At 40.3% G+C, this 24055-nt stretch overlaps 1 protein-coding gene across 1 annotated transcript in view; it reads right to left on the bottom strand.

Moving 5' to 3' along the window:
* LOC105010060 (gamma-aminobutyric acid receptor subunit pi) overlaps positions 1-24055 on the bottom strand; it is a 68988-nt gene that overhangs the window by 38652 nt on the left and 6281 nt on the right. The window contains exon 2 of the mRNA XM_013134278.4: positions 15492-15581. Coding sequence (XP_012989732.1) covers positions 15492-15547 — 56 coding nt within the window. The 5' untranslated portion in view covers positions 15548-15581. The remainder of the gene's footprint in view (positions 1-15491; positions 15582-24055) is intronic.

Raw genomic sequence — 24055 nt, 5'->3', positions numbered from 1 at the left:
TGATAGATACTGTATCTATGTCATTCACAATTGATTAATTAGCTGTTAAAACGGCCAGTGGCAAAGGAGCATTTGTTCAGGATAGACAAAAACCTCACTGGATACAACCTTGAGTATGTTCGTTATGGGAAGCCTAAAATGAAATTGTTTACTATATTGCAACTATTTCTGGTGGATTTTCATCTTTATGATGTCTCATAATTGTTCAGAATAGACAAACACTTCCCTGGCTACACGATTCTCTTGTCTTTTCAGTTGACGAAAAAGTCTGTTATCATCACCTATATTGATACAGTAGTTATTGTATCAATGTCATTCACAAATGGCTAATAAGCTGTTAAAACGGCCAGTGGCAAAATCCAGAAAGTTCATAGATGCTATTTGTGGTGTAGGTAAACTTAATAAGAAACGTTACTCAGTTTAACACAATATATTGGCATCTAGCGACATATTACTTGCTAATAAGCTTTTAAAACGGCCAGTGGCATAGATACTACTTGTGTTGGAGGTAAACTTAATAAGAAATATTACTCAGTTTAACACTACTTAATGGTGTCTAACAAAATATTTAAACTTGGCGTGATGTTAATGAGTGAAAATAATATAATGTGAAGAGGCTGGGTAGAAAAGACTGGGCAGAAGTGAGACTGATGCAACAGGTTTACCGGACAGGTGTCTATTGATCCCGTCGGTACCAGCTGCACAGCCAGCTGTCACCCAGGTGTGTTTGTCTGCCTTGACGACAGAGGTCTGCAGGTGATAGATATGGTCAAAGGTGTAACATGGACACAGATTGACATGTTTAGTAGCAGAACGAGTTACAGCAGCAATAAGAGGCATCTGAGCAGCCTCCTAGCTGCCTAGACACTTTTTCTGCCCTGGAGTTACCTACGGACACCCTGTCTTTACCACATGTATGCGTGGGGCATTTGATAGTAGCAAGATGTAAGCGTCTAGCAACAAATAGCTTCTATAAAGTCTCCAACCTGTAGAGTCATACGTGTACCAGGAGAGTTAAGCGTATGGACCTGGTACCACATTTACCCTGTTAAATGTTTTGTTCAATGAAATAGCCTAGACAAGAGAGCTAGTGACAAAGTCTGTACAGTGATAAATAGTAAAAATAACTTTTTCCTATAACACCCCCAAAAAAGTGATCCTTCATTTCTCATAAAACTACAAATATGTTTAAATATGTTAAATATGTTAAAACATAAACACACAAAATAAAAGTGATCTGTGCATAAGTATGGCAATTGCCACTCCGGTGTTTATTTGAAGATTACAGAGAACTTTGCAAAATATAACGCATACTCAATATTGCACACTATTATATTCAATGTATTTTGTCATCTATGCTGAACCTCCTTCAAATCCTCTAAAGAAGAATAGAGAGCCACCACTGAATTTAAATGTCCGGCTATACCATATACAAGACTGAACGGTTTATATTCATAATAATTAGTCACATACACCTTTTGCTATAATTTTCATCAGAACATATACAATAATATAGAACACAATAATATAGAACACAAGTGTGGTGGTGCGATAATAAGGAACGCAACCCAATCATACGTTTTATTGAGCACACATTCTCATTCACACACATCCAGTCTCCAACCTCGCACACACACAATTCTTTGCTCACTCGCTCACACACGAACACTTATTCAAAGTCAACCATTCGTACTTCTGTCAATAGTGTTGAGATTTTTTGTCCCCTCACCTAAAGTTCTTGGGTATCCTCAACATAGTGTTACTTTGGATAATCTCATTTGAATTAGTCATTTACCCTTCCTTTTAGGACTCGCCTTGGTTTGGCATATAGGGGTTCCTCAACCACTGCTATTGCAACCAACCAAGGGGAGTAATGTGACCCAATTAGATTGCATCACACACCTGTCTAATCGCCTGCAAGGGGACTCTAACCACCTCTGCAGAGGGGGACTCTAACCCCCCAGCGGCAGTTGATAATCGGTCAGCTAGCTCCCTCACTTATGAGTTCTTGGGAGTGTCGAATGAGTTATTCCCTCACATACAGGGAACCCTGTAATGGCTATACTATACTGTTTAGGAGTTATTTTAATGATCAAGCATTTATCAGAACAGTCAGTTACATCTCTTTTTTTGTTCTTTAACTTCATATCGAAGGATTTTCTATATATTTTTTCATAACATCAATCCAATGTAACAACAATAAAACATGTACCATCAATAATCAACTGTTATTTTACGTGTAATAAATCGGAATTCGTCACTCACGGCTCTGGTGCAAACAATTCAACCCTCAAAACAGATTGATATGAACTTATTGCAAATTTTGTCCAGTAGGTTTCGCTTACCTACTTATGATGCGCACACTTCAGTCAGCTGGATAGAGTCAAAAAAGCAAACACCGTCATCGTGAAGATATTGAAGTCCCATCTGGGGTGTCAAATTGTGGAAGATGGAAAATGTTCGCAATCCATACAAATAAGAACTTCTCAGAGTCTGGTATAACAGTTGATTATTTCAAGTTTAATTACGTGGCACCACGGGAACAACCGTCACAACATTGACAGAGAATCAGTACAGACACTAGCAGAATAACGTCATGACAGATCTTTCTGATTATAAATTTCAAGATTCAAGCTTATATTCCCTTCCAACAGTACATATGACGGAATTAGCATTCGCAGAATGTACATTCAAGGCATAGTAGCCACTATGAGGTAGTCTAAAATGCAAGGTTGCACAAAAAGCTCCAGCAGACAGAAAATCATAGAATGTCGGTTGCCCAGACAACCCGGTCAAAGACTGAGATATAACTATCTGGACAGTTACTATATGGGGACTTAAGTTAACTATGCTCTTCCCAATAAGGAATAGAGCTCTGTTCACCTGTAGGATAATTCACCTGTAAGTAATAACCACCTGCAATTCAAGAACCTCCTCCTAGAGAACAGTTTCTCATGGCATTTTTATGGCAAAGGTAGGGGCCTGTTTTTCTTACTGCTAAAAGGAGCCAAGGCCCTGCTCAGCCGACAGAGAGAGAGAAAAGTCTTTCAGTACCTGTGTAATTGATCAAGCATTCAGAATACAAACCCTTCTAATAAGATAATGAATAAATAAGGATGATAATTAATGAATTTTCTACAATATTAAAGCCTGGCATGTGTGCAGTTTGCTGGCATAGTGGTTAGCGACAGTGCCTTTCACGTGGGTGACCTGGGTTAGATTCTCGAGAGGGCAGCCACAATTAACACATTTTATTGCGGCTTGCCTGGTTTCTTTTCACGTAATCTAGTTTTGCTGCTGGTTGGTCAATTGTACAGTTAGTAAAAAGCTTAACAGCCTGTATTGCCTGTCAAGCGGTGCAAAGGTCTAAGGCGATCCTTTGAGACCAGGCTAACCACGTGGGCTGCATACTCGACTGTGTCGGAAATTGATGTGTGGATTAGAAGCCTCATGGGCGATATCCATTTTCTGGCATCATCACATTTTCCCTCAGGCGGCTTTGGGCATCTAAAAAGCTAACTGACATCATCAGGTGAGTGTGTTCCATCACAAGTCTACATGACTTTCTGGTTAAATAAGCATTATGAAGAAAGGTTGAAGGGCTTGGCACCGATTCCAGAGAGGAAGGCTTGCGACAATCATCAATGCTCCCAAATATGTTAGATTTTTCTGAGACAGGGTCATAGATACAATTAAATATAAAGAATATTGGGAAGGGATAAGAAAGACAAAGAAAAATGAAAAAAAAAAAAACATTTTCATCTTGTTCTGAGATTTTTCCAGGTTCTGTTGATGAACTCAATTCCACTAAAGATGACACAAAGTTTGGAAAACATGAAATGATGTGCCTTCATATTGCAACAGAAAATGTAACAGCTAAGGGCCATTGCGTGTTTAGATGTGTTGTGTATAGGGCTTTAACAAAGGACATGAGTAAGAAAAGACTTGGAAGAAAGTACAGCACAAAGCAGTTACCAATGATTGAGGATTACAAATGTCTCGGTGATAGGGTATCTACAACCACCCCACTTTTCCATGTTGAACTTGTATCTTTTGAAGGACAGTAGGCTTGAAGATTCCAGCTAATTCCAGCTCAGCATGATTTTGAGAGAATAAAAGACCACTAAAGTAGGCTTCGGACCCAAAATAAGATTAAAAGGTTTGTTCCAGCATGATATTCCCACAACACTTCCCACACTATTAACATATTAACACAAGGCTAATCCATGACTCCCACTGTGTAGGGGATTTGATGTGGGACTTAAAAAAAACTCTGGTGCTGTTCAAATAGGACCTGGAAGAGCTCAGTCGATGCATTTCTAGGACAACAACAAAAATTGAATTCTCCAACAACTCAGTGGTGTTCATTTTGACATATATTTCATTTTCTTACAAAATATCCCACTGGACATAACGGAACTGCAAATGGGTTCTGATAACAGTTGGGTTATTTGATGTAATAGTTGGATTAAGGGCATAGGGTCTTTCTGTCTGTGCTACCTGACTCCAACTGGGAAGGGTGGATCAAGGGGAAAGAGATACCCCTTTGATCTTTATTTGATCTTCACACACATTTGATCTATGTGTTTGGTCTAGGTTTCAGCCAACAGTACATTTTAAGTCAACAATAGAAATCCTAGACATAAGAAAAGCCATGGCAACTTGCATCTTTTGCATTATTTGAATGTCTTCTCAAAATGCATCTGCTTTTTGAAGTCACTCAGCTTCTCCCCTGCTTGATTCTCTCACTTTGTTCCTTGTCAGGCTATGGGAGGAGAATGAAACAGCATAGTGATTTTGCTATAGCTTTCAAGAAGAGTCACAGGGACCTGAGAAGAGGCAGTTATCTAAAGGGGTAGACAGACTGACACCCAAAAAATACCTGTATTCTTTTCCATATGGATTCCACCTTACTTGGTGGCACTTTTCAAAGAAAACCGTGTGCTTCATTTGTGCATAAGAGCTGTTTCCAGAGTAGCAAAGTTCATGGATCTCCCAGTGAGGTAAGATGCTGGAAGTTGCGCAAAGATGGGATTTGAAGTACCTATTGAAACTACTTTTGAGTAGGCTGTAATTTGCATTTCACTGGCTTGAAGTACAATCCAAGGTATTTTGTAACAACAGACATAAGAGAGCTCTATTTTGCATTTTACAAAATTATTTTTAACAATCCAGATATGAATGTGGTTTTGTTCTAGCGTGAAGCTAATTAGAACAATAACACACAGCATCCCTTGAAGTATTTATTTTTCATAAAATTTGGATAGTTTAGTTTCCAGAGGACTTTACAGTTAGCGTCATGAACTAAAGTACATAGTAGTAGATAAAGGTTGCTGCTAGTCACATGTGTATTTGCAAGTTATTTGCATGGCACAATCATACCTGCCATTCAATGAACTTCCTTTTTTGGAGATACTGGTCATTGCATTTTGTAACAAAATTGATCCCATCTCTGGAGATAAAATGTAGCTCTATGTTTGATAATTTTGACCTCTGATTTACATTTTGATAGGGCTTTCAAACGAAAGTAAGTAAAATAAGTAACTGTGGTTAATCCGATGCATATCTTCACTTAACTACAGTATGATGAATTTCAACTACGGTCAAATATGTCTGTAAACAAAATGTATTTAAAATGATAGACATTCTTTGATTTGATTGAAAGCGATGGAAGTAAAATGATAAGTGCCAGAATGTTAATTGCATTTTAACCATAAACCACACAAAAGTCACTATACAACACAGTGGATATAAAAAGTCTACACAGCCCTACATGCAAGGTTTTTGTGATGTAATGAATGAGAAAAAAGATAAATCATGTCAGAACTTTTTCCACTTTTAATGTGACCTATAATGTGAACAATTCAATTGAAAAACAAACTGAATTCTTCGAGGGGGAAAAAAAACATGGTTGAATAAGTGTGCACACCCTCATATAACTGGGGATGTGGCTGTGTTCACAATTAACCAATCACATTCAAACCCAAGTTAAATAGAAGTCATTACACACCGGCCATCATTTAAAGTGACTGATTAATCACTAATAAAGTTCAGCTGTTCCAGTAGGATTTTCCTGACATTTTCTTAGTTGTATCTCAGAGCAATAGCCATGGTCAGCAGAGAGCTTCCAAAGCATCAGAGGGATCTCATTGTTGAAAGATATCAGTCAGGAGAAGGGTACAAAATTATTTCCAAAGCATTAGATATACCATGGAACACAGTGAAGACAGTCATCATCAAGTGGAGAAAATGTGGCACAACAGAGACATTACCAAGAACTGGACATCCCTCCAAAACTGATGAAAAGATGAGAAGAAGACTGGTCAGGGAGGCTTCCAAGGGGCCTACAGCAACATTAAAGGAACTGCTGTGTACTGGCTGTGTGCTACATGTGACAACAATCTCCTATATTCTTCATATTAATGGGCTATGGGGTATGGTGGCAGGACGGAAGCCTTTTCTTACAAAGAAAAACATCCAAGCCCGGCTGAAGTTTGCAAAAATAAACATCAAGTCCTCCAAAAGCATGAGGGAAAATATGTTATGGTCTGACGAAACCAAGGTAGAACTTTTTGGCCATAATTCCAAAAGGTATGTTTGGCCCAAAAACAACAATGCACATCACCCAAAGAACACCATATCCACAGTGAAGCATGGTGGTGGCAGCATCATGCTTTGGGGCTGTTTTTCTTCAGCCAGAACCGGGGCCTTAGTCAGGGTGGAGGGAATTATGAACAGTTCCAAATACCAGACAATTTTGGCACAAAACCTTCAGGCCTCCGTTAGAAAGCTGAAGATGAAGTTCACATTTCAGCACGACAATGAGCCAAAGCACACATCCAAATCCACAAAGGCATGGTTTCACCAGAAGAACATTAACGTTTTGGAATGGCCCAGCCAGAGCCCAGACCTCAATCCAATTGAACATTTGTGGGATGATCTGAAGAGGGCTGTGCACAGGGGATGTCCTCGCAATCTGACAGATTTGGAGCGCTTTTGCAAAGAAGAGTGGCCAAATATTGCCACGTCAAGATGTGCCATGCTAATAGACTCCTACTCAATAAAACTGAGTGCTGTAATAAAATCAAAAGGTTCTTCAACAAAGAAATTAGTTTAAGGGTGTGCACACTTATCCAACCAGGTTATTGTGAGATTTTTATTTTTATTTTTTCCCTCAAAGATTTCAGTTTGTTGAATTGAATTGTTCACGTTAAAGGTCACATTAGAGGTGGAAAACGTTATGACATGATTTATCTTTGTCTCAATCTTTTACATCACAAGAACCTGGCATTTTAACAGGGGTGTGTAGACTTTTTATATCCAGTGTAGATAGTAGCAATATCAATACACCCAATGTTTATGTCAGCTGACTCTCTGTTACCAACATTCTTGAAGTTGACACTTACACACACAGACACATAGAGTGCCGGAAGGGTTGGCCAGAGCCCATGTACAGTATTTAGAGTTTGGCCCATGACACTAATATTCTATGTGTCGCAGTCTGAAAAGCTCTTAAGACATTTCAGGCAAGGAAACATGACCATATTTTCCCCATTAACTGCCATACATTATATAACTTTAAATAAATTATCTTTGTACTAGAGTCATGAAAAGGTTTGACTACATTCAGGGCAGTCTCTGCTTTCAATATGTATAAAAAAAAATTGTTACATACAAGGTGCATACAAGATTTTCATCAGACAGTGAAATGGCAGCCATGTTACCTACCCTACTTTGATGTTTTAAACTACTCTTCCCTATAGTTACTGTGAGGATATTACTGCAGTTACTAATGTAACATTTGTATATATTTGATGGTTTTTGCTGCATGAATTTGTCTTCTTCAGGTTTATACAAAAATTACTGCTAAATGTTACCTCCCATTTGTATATGCTGGTAGCATATTCACTCACCTAAAGGATTATTAGGAACACCTGTTCAATTTCTCATGAATGCAATTATCTAATCAACCAATCACATGGCAGTTGCTTCAATGCATTTAGGGGTGTGGTCCTGGTCAAGACAATCTCCTGAACTCCCAACTGAATGTCAGAATGGGAAAGAAAGGTGATTTAAGCAATTTTGAGCATGGCATGGTTGTTGGTGCCAGACGGGCCGGTCTGAGTATTTCACAATCTGCTCAGTTACTGGGATTTTCACGCACAACCATTTACAAAGAACGGTGTGAAAAGGGAAAAACATCCAGTATGCGGCAGTCCTGTGGGCGAAAATGCCTTGTTGATGCAAGAGGTCAGAGGAGAATGGGCTGACTGATTTAAGCTGATAGAAGAGCAACTTTGACTGAAATAACCACTCGTTACAACCGAGGTATGCAGCAAAGCATTTGTGAAGCCACAACAAGCCCAACCTTGAGGCGCATGGGCTACAACAGCAGAAGACCCCACCGGGTACCACTCATCTCCACTACAAATAGGAAAAAGAGGCTACAATTTGCACGAGCCCACCAAAATTGGACAGTTGAAGACTGGAAGAATGTTGCCTGGTCTGATGAGTCTCGATTTCTGTTGAGACATTCAGATGGTAGAGTCAGAATTTGGCATAAACAGAATGAGAACATGGATCCATCATGCCTTGTTACCACTGTGCAGGCTGCTGGTGGTGGTGTAATGGTGTGGGGGATGTTTTCTTGGCACACTTTAGGCCCCTGAGTGCCAACTGGGCATCGTTTAAATCCACTGCCTACCTGAGCATTGTTTCTGATCATGTCCATCCCTTTATGACCACCATGTACCCATCCTCTGATGGCTACTTCCAGCAGGATAATACACCATGTCACAAAGCTTGAATAATTTCAAATTGGTTTCTTGAACATGACAATGAGTTCACTGTACTGAAATGGCCCCCACAGTCACCAGATCTCAACCCAATAGAGCATCTTTGGGATGTGGTGGAACGGGAGCTTCGTGCCCTGGATGTGCATCCCACAAATCTCCATCAACTGCAAGATGCTATCCTATCAGTATGGGCCATCATTTCTAAAGAATGCTTTCAGCACCTTGTTGAATCAATGCCACGTAGAATTAAGGCAGTTCTGAAGGTGAAAGGGGGTCAAACATAGCATTAGTATGGTGTTCCTAATAATCCTTTAGGTGAGTGTAGCTAGCAAAGAGAAATTGTCAGTGTAGTAAAAGTTGTGTCTATCTTTAAGGCAGTGGATTGGTGATGATGGAATTAACATAAATGATGGGAACCCATCCTAAAGATGTATATAGTATAAAAAAGGTTGTATATACTATAAAATGAACAACATAATAATGTGTTAATTTTCCAGCATTTTTAATACATTATACTTAGTTAAGAATCCAAGAGAATTAATCAAAAACATGAACCCACTTTTAAATGTATTTCTCAAAACATTTAGTATAAAAATGATTGGCACCCTTGTTTTCAGTACTTTATGCACCTTGCAATTACATGGTAATGGCACTGAGCCTTTTCCTGTAATTTGTTATGAGATAAAGGACATTAGAAGTCTCTGAACTTCAATCCCATTGATAATCTGTGGATTGAATTGAACAGGAAAGTCCAAAGATGCAGATAAAAGGATCTAAAGGATTTGGAATTATTCTGTATTTTGGTCTAAGATCCATTCCAATGTGGGTGTAAAATCCCTTCCAAAGTGCCTTCTAATATCATTTTGCTCATCTAATGTACATAAAGGGTGCCAATATGTTTAGAGGTTATTGTATTTTGAGGTTGTCGTCCAGACAACCATATTCTGATATTTACTAAATGGTCAAATGTTGGTTATTTTGTGGATGATTTCAAAATGCCTGGCTTTGCGTCTTACAACTTTATGTAAATCATCCTTCAAAATGCTGGTTCGAAGTTGTTCACATTGAGCATGATTACAAACCACATCAGAGACAGTGACTTACTTCAGCTGAAAAAGGCACACTCACTGCACAGATCAGCTATGTGCTGCACTTAACATGGAATGAGGAAAAATGTGTGCATAAATACAGTGGATCCATATTTGGGAAATGTTTACTAAAACTTTATTTTTTTTTTAACCTTGAGTCTGGTATAGCTGCAAGCAAATTCTCATACGCCAACTTGATACAATTAGCTTCAATGTTAGGGCCAAGATATCGATATCTGGTAAAAAAAATAAAATAAATACAAATCAATCTATTTAAACTTAATCCATTCACTTTTGCCACAAACGTGTTTTTTATATAGTGACTGGGTAGGTGTATCCAAACTTTTGACTGGTACTTTACATGTGCACTTAACCACTATTGGGACCCAAATGGAAGTATTATATATTGAAATGTATTTAGAAAACATATTTTTGTATGTGCCTACAGGGGGGAGAACAAGTATTTGATACACTGCCGATTTTGCAGATTTTCCCACTTACAAAACATGTAGAAGTCTGTAATTCTCATCATAGGCACTCTTTAATTGTGAGTGACGGAATCTAAAACAAAAATCCAGAAAATCACATTGTATGATTTTTAAGTAATTCATTTGCATTTTATTGCATGACATAAGCATTTGATACATCAGAAAAGCAGAACTTAAAATTTGGTACAGAACCCTTTGTTTGCAATTACAGAGATCATACGTTTACTGTAGTTCTTGACCAGGTTTGCACACACTGCCGCAGGGATTTTGGCCCACTCCTCCATACAGACCTTCTCCAGATCCTTCAGGTTTCTGGTCTGTCGCTGCGCAATACAGACTTTCAGCTCCCTCCAACGATTTTCTATTGGGTTCAGGTCTGGAAACTGGCTAGGCCACTCCAGGACCTTGAGATGCTTCTTTTGGAACCACTTCCTAGTTGCCCTGGCTGTGTGTTTTGGGTAGTTGTCATGCTGGAAGACCCAGCCACGACCCATCTTCAATGCTCTTACTGAGGGAAGGAGATTGTTGGCCAAGATCTCGCGATACATGGCCCCATCCATCCTCCCCTCAATACGGTGCAGTCGTCCTGTCCCCTTTGCAGAAAAGCATCCCCAAAGAATGATGTTTCCACCTCCATGCTCATCATTCTTCTTCCACCAAACACGGCGAGTGGAGTTTAGACCAAAAAGCTCTATTTTTGTCTCATCGGACCACATGACCTTCTCCCATTCCTCCTCTGAATCATCCAGATGGTCATTGGCAAAGTTCAGACGGGCCTGGACATGCGCTGGCTTGAGCAGGGGGACCTTGCATCCTGCAGTGTAACTAATGGTTTTCTTTGAGACTGTGGTCCCAGCTCTCTTCAGGTCATTGACCAGGTCCTTTCGTGTAGTTCTGGGCTGATACCTCACCTTCCTCATGATCATTGATCAGACCGAGGGAGATTGACCGTCATCTTGAACTTCTTCCATTTTCTAATAATTGCGCCAACAATTGTTGCCTTCTCACCAAGCTGCTTGCCTATTGTCCTGTAGCCCATCCCAGCTTTGTGCAGGTCTACAATTTTATCCCTGATGTCCTTACACAGCTTTCTGGTCTTGGCCATTGTGGAGAGGTTGGAGTCTGTTTGACTGAGTGTGTGGACAGGTGTCTTTTATACAGGTATCGAGTGCAAACAGGTGCAGTAAATACAGGTAATGAGTGGAGAACAGGAGGGCTTCTAAAAGAAAAACTAACAGGTCTGTGAGAGCCGGAATTCTTACTGGTTGGTAGGTGATCAAATACTTATGTCATGCAATAAAATGCTAATTAATTATTTAGAAATCATACAATGTGATTTTCTGGATTTTTGTTTTAGATTCCGTCTCTCACAGTTGAAGTGTACCTGCGATACAAATTACAGACCTCTACATGCTTTGTAAGTAGGAAAACCTGCAAATACTTGTTCTCCCCACTGCATATGACATGCATTGTATTATGATATTGTGAAAAGCGCAAGTTATATATTTCATGAACATATTCAGGTTACATATGTAAATACATGTGGAGAAACCCTCTACATATATGTGCATATATGTTTCGCATGAGTTTTCCATGTTGGGACATAAGCAAATATATTTTTGGATGATGCTTCATTGACTAGACACTGATACTGCCCAAAAGTGCACAAATGTATACATCCATTTACATTTAAGTAAAAGAGGAAGACAATTTTATAAGCTTCTTTCCACAGGCTGTAAGGCTGCTCAACTCGGGAACCCCTCTTCCCTTGAACTTAATGTTTTACAATTGGGATGCTAACATGCCCACAATTTACAAGTCAGCGTTACATGAATGTTCCACACAGAAACAGCTGTTAGCCTCCGGAATCTTCTGGGGGCTTTGAGCTTGGCTAGCCCTGCCCCTACACACCTTCTTCCTTTTGTGACCTCGTCAAGAGGAGGTCTTTAAAGGGCTCTCAGTGAGCAGCTTGGAGCAAAGAGTAGTAAGATGGACTGAAGAAGGCTGGCAGCCGAAGCCGAAGCCGGAGGGCGGCCAGGAGATGGAGGGTGCCGGAGCAGCCACCAAAGCAATGACCACCAGCCCCAATTCCTCCCAAACCCCCACCAGGAGATTGCCCCAGGGTTGATGCCTCCTTCCCAAAAACGGGTTTGACATTTAGGTTTGATTCCTCCCTCACCTCTTCCCCTCACTCTTTATGTCAATAAAACACCCATCTGATTCTCCCACTGAACACCCTCTTGTGTCTGTTCCCTGTGTCTTGTCCCGTTACACAGTGTATCCTGACATATAAAGGGCAATGACATTTACAGTCAAGTGACAACAGTCACTTACTCATTGATGCTAGTCTGTGGTGGTGGCAGCGTGATTTACTACAGCACAGAGATTTTCACTTTGATTTACTCCACCATGATGTCATTGTCACAATGAGTTAGAATCCCATTCAGGGCAACATCATTTCTAAGGAGGAAACCCTGCAATGTTTATAAAGGACTTAAATGATCCTCACCTGTGTACCATATAATAACAACACATGAACTGAAGTGTATGCAATACATATTCATTCATAGTAACTGGCAAAGAGGAAACAATCTGGTGTATTTTACAAAACGTGGCACTACTGTCCTACAGAAAACACGAATCAGACCACTAGATGGATAACCTGGATAAATCAAGGTCACTATTCCTAGTTCACAATAGGCTACATCAAATCAAGTCTCACCCTCCACTAATGTTAAAAAACTACTTACAGTGAATTATCTTCTAATGCTGGTCTGTGTAGAAAAAGTAGACATTCATTTTAAAAATGAACAGTGCAGGAGTGGAACCTGGGTCTACAGTATGAGGCAGACATTGTATACCTTACCTTTGAGGTTAATTTGATTAATATACCGTGGCGTAAACGCCAGCACCCATTCCTGCCAAACCACCACCAGGAGGCCTCCGGAGGAACTGCCTCCCAATAAAAGTGGTTTGTCTTTTGAGTTTGATTTCTCCCTCACGTTCTCCCCTTAATATTCTGGTTTAGTTAATAAAATGCCCACCAGGACCCTGAATACATCCTCTGTGTCTCTCCCCGTTTCACTGCTGAAGGATGCTAGAGCCACAGGCTAGAAGGACAGGGCCCAACTGAAGAAATTGCAATGAGGCTCATATACTGTAGCTCAGAAGGGGTAACGGCAATATCACAGATAGTGTAGATCTAGGACTTTAGTTAGAAAATGTTTCGTTATTAATGGTGGTTTAGTACTGAAAGTGTCTAAAACGAGACTGGCAAGAATGTTGGTAAATGTCAGAAAAGGTCAACTGGTAAACACACTATCACAGAACATTCATATTCCTCATAGAAAAGTGTTAATTCACAAAGTTCTATCAAATCACTTTAGTAGGGGTAGAGCAATGTAGCTCTCTGATGCTGCACTCAAACTAGCTTGACCCAGCTCTTCACGAATGAGAGAAATGTGTGCGAAGAGAGAAATTCCACTAACTACTTCAACTGATTTATGAACTTCAATAAATCAGAGATATTTATCGTTATTTGCATTTGAATTGTATTTCTTTGTATTTTATTTATTTTAAAGTATTTCTCACTTGAAGTTTAATAGCCTTTCTTTTGTGACTACCTGCAGCAGTGTTAGCAACAGCTTCTGCACTGTAGCCTACCGGAGTAGAGACGTTTTAAGATTATTTCCCAGTGAAATGTCATTGGGTGTTCCTGGAGAATTTACATTGTTTTATTCACATACTTGGTGGATCTAAATATTGTTTAGAATTTAAATTGCACCTACTAGCATAGATGTCAGATCACCATAAAATCTGATTGATTTGTTGCTGACATGGTTTTCGATGCCAGTATTTTTGGCTAGCCCACCTAATATCCCCCTTTCAAATAACCTGGGTTAGGTGGGAGGAAAGGATAACTCACTTAGCTGAGTCCATAAAACACACAGGGCCACACCAGACTGAGATGAACTCTGTGAAATGACATGGTTGCAGCCGCTGGATCAGTCTTTCTGTGTCATCAAGAAACCTGTTACAAGACCAGCTAGAGGTCATGACATTCATACAATCTGGCAATGGTCTGCTGTGGCTAATTTGTGCCTGTGGTCTGGTGCGATCACTGAATTACCGTCTGTGGGGTCCTGACCTGGTAAAAACGACTCACTGTGAATTTGTTTCTCACTGGTGAAAATAACATTATTGGGTTATTTAGGTACTGTTGCTACTCTCAAAATGAACTAATTGAATAACAAGTTTACATGCTGTCCAAAAAAGATCCTAATGGAGAGTAAAAAATTAGAGAAATCAAATGACCTCTAATGAAATGCTGTGTGCATTATTGGACAGATAATGATCTGACCATTGAAAAAAGCAAATGTACCCAAAGCATATAGCAATCCATATCGATGTTCTGCTAACCTCAGACAGGATGGTAGCTAGTGAGTCAATTGCCAAGTCTTATGGCAGAAAGAAATGGTAAGCAGAAGGTTAAATCTAAATTGCAAGGATTGGTCAAAAAACACCAACAAATGTGTGCAAAGTGAATAAATGCTTAGTATTTAAAAAACAACATTGTACAAATGATATATATAACACAACAATGAACAGATGATTTAAGGTAGTAGATGTCTGTAGAAGGGTTCTTTTAGTAGTATTTTAAAGGGGCAGCGGTTCCTGTAACTGTAAGGATCAAATATGCACCAAAACATCACATCATCCTGTGTGCATGACCTCTGAAGGCATCAGCACAGCCGATTGGACGCAGTGCTTGGTGCATGGGGTGCTAAGGGCTGCCCCAGCGTGGCCTTACAGCAACATGGCAGTGTAAATGTGAATTTCAATACTTCTGTGGAGACTTCCATTGATTCGTAGTGAGGCAAAGGGATTTGTTATTGTCTACTGCTTTTTCTTCCTTTTGACCAGTTTATTGTACAAAAACACATACCCACATACCGTACACAGACACTAGAACACAAACATACAGAATTTAATTTACACTGGACTGAGCAACACTTCATTTACCATTGTGAAAAGAAAACAGAGGACAATGTCTCATGCAGTCATCTGTCTATTGTAAAAAGCAGCCATATGTAATACCTCAACTTCGTAACTGATCTTACCCGTTTAAGAGGAGTATGATGAAGATTCTCCCTCCAGAGCGAAGCACAGACATCATGGTTGGAGATCTGGAGGCGTCTGCTGGACTCTATCTGAATGAAGGGGATACCAAAGAAATTTCATAAAAAACAGACCTTATTGTTTTCACATTGATATTCCAAATGTAAATTGTATATGACATCTATATACATTTGAATTGTCCACAATCTGTTGTTTCTGTTTCTGTATGTCTGTGTTTCATGTGTTTCATTATGAAGTGACACAAAAAATGCATTGTTTTAACCCTAACTCTGTGCACACCTGGGCTATTGTGTTTTGATTAGTGTATAACAGCATGTCCAATGCATGTACTACTTCACAAGCCTTTTAAGGTGTTTTTCTAAACTCAAATAAGCTCAGGGGCATCACAGATGTTCTGGGCATTCTGCTTTTATAACACCACACTGTAGACCACCTTTGACATTTCATGAACAAACAGAGTATACTTATTTTTTACATTTGTCTTGAGCCATTCACTTAAGAGAAGTCTGGCACATTGGCTGCATAGCACCCCTCTGTTCACTAAGCTTGTAACAAGACCCCGGAGAATCCATTCAACTGCATAATCACCTCACAATAATGACATCTGAAATTTCTACTCAAGCAGTAAGCTCTCTGCTTAGGAGATATTGCATCACTACCTTCTGTGGATCTGGTTGTCTCACCTCCTTTCCCCTTACCCAGTACACTTTCTAAAGATGAAAGCAGACTGACAATCTATGCTAGTCCCACATAGCTTAACTGCCAAATCCCAAGTGCTGCAGTTTACAGGTTAAGTAGACCAGGAATTTAAGGTAGTACGGCGAGTTCCCTTCTGGTCTGCCTGTCTAACCCACTCCCCCCTTAGTTATTTATTTGGAAAAGGTGCTGCATCCAAGAGATCTGCTGATCTACTGTGGTGTTGCCTACAGGTTACTGTCAATTACTATTGGATATCATCTGTAATCAGATGCATGGTGTTATTATAGTATCAGAACAAAAACGGAATAAGATAAACCCACAAAATTATATAACTAATATTAATCTCCAATTCTGAAGACCTAATATTTGCATCTTTCTTGGACACTTACTATATTCTCGGTCTTTGCAAAACAATAAATCAAATAAGAATAAATTAAATGTCAAATAAACCCATTAACATGATATAAATGGTTTGAAACATTCAGCCAAACTCAGATTCTTTAAATTTCCCAACAGTACATCCATACCACAGAGGCATTAAAATACGAATATTCCAATATATTTATTTTTCATCAATGGTCAAGTATTTGCTTTATTGAATTTCTTTCTCTTTCAATTTTCTGAAGCAAAGAAACACTGGACTGATCTGAAGCTAATCTCTGGAACACTGCTGAAAGCATCTTGACATGAATGTAATTTTTGACATTATAATACATTTCTCAGACAGCTGTCAATCATGTAGCTGCAATGCCCTTGTCAAGCTGTCACCAGAGGATGATGATTCCAGTATTACAAGACATCCAACAAATGCAAACACAGAGACACAAGATTATGAAGATTGTACATCCTAAGGTTGCAATCTTAAATTCAGATATTGCACAAAATCTCACTGCTGAATACATTGAACAGACACAATTACAACCATTTCATTACATTTCGTTCAAATGTCATCTAAGATCTTTGATCATCTTCAAACCCTAAAACACTATAAAGACTAGTTCAGGTCACAAGATAATCCATCTGATATCTCCTTCCTACCTTGCAAACCAATCATTAGTTTAGAAGACAAAATAAGTGGCATAGTAGTGCAACCTCAACCCCAAACAACCTCTTGAACTTCATTTAGATTGGAAACTGGAATTATTTTTACTTTGGTATGGATGGGAGCAAATGGTGGCAAGCGAATAAAATATCAACTGAAGTAAAAAATTAACTAAATAATAATAAGTTTCAGGTAACTACTCCACAAAAACTTCTTTACTGTCATTCTATTACATTAGAAGTTTTCTAATTAATCTGCAGCTTGTTTATAACTTTTCCTGCCACTGGTTGCCTATTCAATGAAAATTCTGTGGAATCCATCAACATACTGGTCCCTTGAATATCTTATCACAATACTTTTTTGACATCTCTGTCAATATAACCATAAATTACAGCTATGTAGGCATATGGTGCGTCACTAGCCAAACTGACAAGGTACCTATAAAACATAGAGGAAGTACCTTTTCACAGACACTCCAAAAGAGGGTGATCACACAACATTATGTTAAGTGTCTGGAACTATATTTATTATACCCTAGTTGGCCATGAAATTCCACAATTTAAAGTGAGTGGTCTTCATGACATGGCCTGACTGCTGAGAAAAAAATTATATTATGATGTTAGCTCCTCTCCTCAGGCATACGCAGATGTTAGAAAAGGAACATATACTGTAAAATTGGGAAATTTGTGTATACAAAAATCAAAATGGGAATTGCACAATTGTCTTTAGAAGTCACATAAGTATTTCAATGCAGTGCACATACATGTGATTACGCTTTTTCACATTATTTCAAGTTAATTACCAACATTTCTCAGTAAAATTCCCAACAAACTACAACATTAAGACAAAGCAACATTCAAAGCAAATCTAGAATAAGTTCAATCATGGGTAGGATGATTGGAGCCTGGAGCACAATAAAGTCCATTATTAAGAAATGGAGAGAATTTGTTTAGACTATGAATCTGTGTACAACAGGCTGTCCTCTGAGTAAACTGAGTGTCTGGGCTAGGAGGGCACTAGACAGGGAGGCCACCAAGAGGCCTATGGCAACTCTAAAGGAGTAACAGTCTTCCATGGCTGAGCTGGTACAGTATGCTATACATACTGCAACAATAACCGTGTGGCTTCACAAAAGTAGAATTCATGAGAGTGTGCCAAATAGAAAGCCATTGAAGAAAATAAGTCTTTGTTAGAGTATGACAGAAGACTTGTGGAAGACACCGGTATCAACTGGAAGATAATTCTATGATTATCTGACGTGACCAGATTAGACATTTTGGCCACAACAGTAAACGCGATGTTTGGCCCATGCCTATAACGGTGGTTGCATCATGTAATGGAGATGTATTGCTGCATCAGGGCCTGGAAACTTTGTGAAGAGAGAGGGTAAAATGGATGTAGCAAAGCACAGAGAAATCCTGGAAGAAAGCCTCCTGACTTGGTACTAAGTAAAGGGTAAAAGGTCTGTCAATGTACCGGAATAGCCCAATCCAAGCCCAGACCTCAATCTGTTTCAAAATAAGGGGATAATTGCTGTTCACCAAAGGTCCCCGTCCAGTAATTTTAAAATGTGCAAAAATTGCTGCGTCCAGTTGTGCAAAGCTGGTTGGTACTTCCAGATGGTTGTAATTGCTGCCAAAAGTGTATAACAAATATTTAATATTGAACAGAGGATTTTCTGTTTCTTTTTTCAGTTTTTATTTAGAACAATATGTAGATTACATTTTAACTTTGACATTATAGAGTTTTTTGTGTTGATCAATGGCAAAAACTCTAAATTAAATCCATTTTGATTTCGTGTCGTAACAAGGAAATGTGGAAACGTTCAAAGGGGGAGCCATTGCAATTACATCCATAGGAGGAAATCCCAGGGGACACAGTGGGGACAGGACCCCCCCATCCTGGAGAAAATTATGATTTGTCCCCTCAATTATATTACAGTAAACAATTATGTAATATCAATAATAGTAATTAGACGCAATGAAAGCACTTATTATAGGGACGTTTTTGAGTTTCAAAAGATTGCGACCACCCTGCCATTTACCTCACAATGGTCACTGACCCCCAGCCTGGCACATCAGCCAGGTATAGTGCATATGTGGGAATCTGACATTCTGTCGTTGGTGGCTGACTTTCAGTAAGTAGTTCAGACAAATAATATTTTAGACATTTCTTTACTTCTACCACTCAATACAATAAAACACATTTGAAACCGTCACCAGCCTTCATTTTCGCTGCATTGAATTACAGGTCACACTTCATGCTAGCTAGCAGTTAGCTGACATTTGCTAGCAAGTTGCAGTAACTCCAACCAGTGTTTGCAGCCGTTTGAATTTGAGTCAATGAGAGAAGCTTGCATTGCAATGTATGTAGGGTTCCTTAGCTGGCCAGGTGATATTGTTCGTGCCCCCTCCAAAGTTGATATCAGATTCTTGATGTTCCATTTTCTTCCCTGACCTGTTCCTTGGTCTCCAAAGCCAACTTGAGTTCAGACACTGACCACTTAATAACAGAAATTTCACACAACCCGGCCAAAAGGAGATGAGTCAAGTGAAGTTGCACACTGTAGAAATAGAAAGACTGAAAACACCATGGCTGTTTAGTGAAAGGATGTGAAATTAAAAGTATATTCATGGGATCTTAAAGGGGATATATTTTTACTGAAATGGCATTTACTTGCCATATCTACATTATGAAAATGAGTCTAAGCCAGTTATGAAACGCTAAAAACACTTGAACATTGGATAGCTGTCAAACTTGCAAACAGTGTTGAGCCTCTGGGAGTCACTGCAGAACCGGAATCACCAAAAGATTGCACCAGGGGCTGCGTGACTGTTAGCACAGTATGTCTTGGTCCTGGGCTTCTCCTGAGGTTTGGGCTCAGCAGACTGGCGGTCCAGTCTTCCAGGGACCACATGCTGACTGGAGCTTCTCTACATAGAACCTGTTCTATAAGGTCAATCAGCTCGCAAAGGGTTGTCGGAACCCCTTGCCCCACAGCCATCCTCTTTCCTCCTGCGAAAGGCACTGAATGAGTCCATGAGCTGGTTGGGACCACCATTCCAATAGGTTGGCGCCAGTGTTCTACTTGGAAGCGGGCGAGTAACCCCAGGGTGTAGTGCCATTCATGAACAAAGACAGGTCCAACCGGGCCAGGATCTCTTCCTTCAGCTGGGGGTATTCGTGGACCTACCATAGAGACAGAGTTGGTACATCTCTCCAATGAGGAACAGCCCCACAATCTGTGCCCGTTCTCCTCGCCCCCATCGCATCCATCTCTGCTACCAACTCAAAAGCATGTAGGTAGAGCGCAATGTCATCATGGTTATTGAGTTTGGTCAGAGGAAGGGAGGCGAATTGTTGGGAATAGACCATCACAGCGGGCTGAGGGAAAAATATGGGCCACTAATTTACACCCCCAAAAGCAGCTGGTTCACATGCTCCAGAAACATTCTGGCATGTTTACTGATATCGTTGGGTGGATTATCTTTCCTATGTCCTCTATATTGTCCAGCTTAAAATGCACACCAATCAGCCGGGGAAACGGAATGGCCCAACATGGCGGGATCCGTCATCAAGATGTGAGCATGTCCAACAGCGGTGTGCCACAGTACATATTCACAAATGGGTGTGGAAATGTTTTGGTGCCCATGACAACAGAAGTAACAAAAACAACAAACAATGATTTGCGTTTAGAGAACACAAATCAACCACGGCAGAGGAGAGCTCTTAAAAAATGAAACTTCAGAAGTCACCAGGGCCAGATGGCATTCCAGGCCACGTCCTCAAGGGGTGCACCAAACAGCTAGCGGAGGTTTTCACCTCCATATTCAACCTCTCCTGGTCTCTGTATGCAGTCCCTTCCTGCTTCAAACAGACCACCATCATCCCTGTACCGAAGAAACCTTCCGTCACCTGCCTGACCGACTACTGCCCTGTAGCACTGACCTCCACCATCATGAAGTCCTTCAAGTGGCTGGTCAGAACGCACATCTGCTCCACCCTTCCTGACACCTTGGACCCTTTTCAATTTGCATACCGCCCCAATAGATCTACAGATGATTCCATCGCCTTCACGACACACACAACCCTCTCCAACCTGGAAAAAGGCAACAGTAAGTGAGGATGCTGCTCGTTAACTACAGCTCCGCATTCAACACTATTGTGCCCGCCAAGGTTGGTCCTAAGCTCTGGACCCTGGGACATAACCCCTCCCTCTGCACTTGGATCCTGGACTCTCTGATGGGCAGACCCCAGGTGGTGAAAATGGGCAACCTCACCTCCTGTACACTGACTCTGAGCACCGGAGCCACACAAGGCTGCATACTCAATCACTTCCTATACTCCCTGTTCACGCATGACTGCGTGGTCACGTACAGCAAAAAACACCATCCATAAATTCACAGACAACACCACCATCCTGGGTCTGATCTCCAACGATGGTAAGACCGCTTACAGAGAGGAGGTAAGGAATCCGGCTTTATGGTGCCTGGAAAACAACCTCTCTCTCAACGTCTGCAAGACTAAGGAGATGATCGTGGACTTCAGGAAGTGGCGGGGGGGGGGGGGGGTCATGCCCCCATACACATCAATGGAGTTGAAGTGGAGAGAGTCTCTGAATTAAAGTTTCTTGGTGTGTTCATCAAAGATTCTCTCACTTGACCAGGCAAACAAACTTGGCAGTTAAAACTGCCCAAAAATGACTTTACTTCTTGATGAGAGTTTGGCATGTTTGTAAAAACTCTCACCAACTTCTACAGGTGCATCATTGAAAGCATCCTCTCAGGCTGCATTACTGCCTGGTACGGCAGCTGCTCCGCTGCAGACCGCAAGTCTCACCAGAGGGTGGTAAAGTCTGCAGAGCGCGCCATTTCCCTCCGTGCAAGGCATCTACAATACACAATGCCAGACGAAAGCACAGAACATCATCTAAGACCAAAGCCACCCAGGCTATGGTCTGTTCACACTGCTGCCATCTGGTAGACGCTACCAGAGCATTGGGGCACGCACCTCCTGACTTTTTTCCCTCAGGCCATAAGGCTCCTCAACTAACAACACTGATTCATGATCTAACTGTTCACACATAAACATTCCAGATTTTCTGATGTCTTTTCAGGTACTTTCATTGTGCACTAAAATATTCCCTCTCATGTGCCATTCATAAGCATATTACACTAATATGTATCTATAATATTCAATACTTCTACCCAAATTGTACATTTTCCCAAACCTACTCCTCCTAAATTGCTGCTAGTTTACTTTGTTATGTATATTATGTATAATATTGCCATACTTGCCATCTACACTCACCTAAAGGATTAGTAGGAACAACTGTTCAATTTCTCATTAATGCAATTATCTAATCAACCAATCACATGGCAGTTGCTTCAATGCATTTAGGGGTGTGGTCCTGGTCAAGACAATATCCTGAACTCCAAACTGAATGTCAGAATGGGAAAGAAAGGTGATTTAAGCAATTTTGAGCGTGGCATTGTTGTTGGTGCCAGTATTTCACAATCTGCTCAGTTACTGGGATTTTCACGCACAACCATTTCTAGGGTTTACAAAGAATGGTGTGAAAAGGGAAAAACATCCAGTATGCGGCAGTCCTGTGGGCGAAAATGCCTTGTTGATGCTAGAGGTCAGAGGAGAATGGGCCGACTGATTCAAGCTGATAGAAGAGCAACTTTGACTAAAATGAAGCCACAAAACGCACAACCTTGCGGCAGATGGGCTACAACAGCAGAAGACCCCACGGGGTACCACTCATCTCCACTACAAATAGGAAAAAGAGGCTACAATTTGCACGAGTTCACCAAAATTGGACAGTTGAAGATTGGAAGAATGTTACCTGGTCTGATGAGTCTAGATTTCTGTTGAGACATTCAGATGGTACAGTCAGAATTTGGCATAAACAGAATGAGAACATGGATCCATCATGCCTTGTTACCACTGTGCAGGCTGCTGGTGGTGGTGTAATGGTGTGGGGGATGTTTTCTTGGCACACTTTAGGCCCCTTAGTGCCAATTGGGCATCGTTTAAATGCCACGGCCTACCTGAGCATTGTTTCTGACCATTTCCATCCCTTTATGACCACCAGGTACCCATCCTCTGATGACTACTTCCAGCAGGATAATGCACCATGTCACAAAGCTCGAATCATTTCAAATTGGTTTCTTGAACATGACAATGTACTGAAATGGCCCCCACAGTCACCAGATCTCAACCCAATAGAGCATCTTTGGGATGTGGTGGAATGGGAGCTTCGTGTCCTGGATGTGCATCCCACAAATCTCCATCAACTGCAAGATGCTATCCTATCAATATGGGCCAACATTTCTAAAGAATGCTTTCAGCACCTTGTTGAATCAATGCCACGTAGAATTAAGGCAGTTCTGAAGGCGAAACACAGTACTAGTATGGTGTTCCTAATAATCCTTTAGGTGAGTGTATAATATTCAACACTACTACCCATTTGCTGCTAGTTTACTGTACACTTTTTAAATGGCTGCTAGTTTTACTGTGTAATGTATATTATCTCTGCTATACATTTTGCTTTATATATTTTTGCCGGACAGTGTAAGCGGAGCCGTCCGTTTTTTTTCTGAAACCCAAAATTATGCATCAAAGTAAAAAAAATAAAAATTGCAATCAAATATTTTGTTATAGAGCGCAAATATTTATGTATTTAGTTCTCAAAAAATATTTTGAGAACCAAACATTTATTTTAAAACAAACTCCCCAAAACTATAAACCACCCTCCATTTTGTCTAGACTGCCTTCTTTGCTTCAGGTGCTTTTTTT

This window comes from Esox lucius, chromosome 6 (assembly GCF_011004845.1).
Source record: "Esox lucius isolate fEsoLuc1 chromosome 6, fEsoLuc1.pri, whole genome shotgun sequence".
Classification (NCBI taxonomy): Eukaryota; Metazoa; Chordata; class Actinopteri; order Esociformes; family Esocidae; genus Esox; species Esox lucius.
Note: the sequence above shows the minus strand (reverse complement) of the source record. Positions and strands in the feature narration are given on the sequence as shown.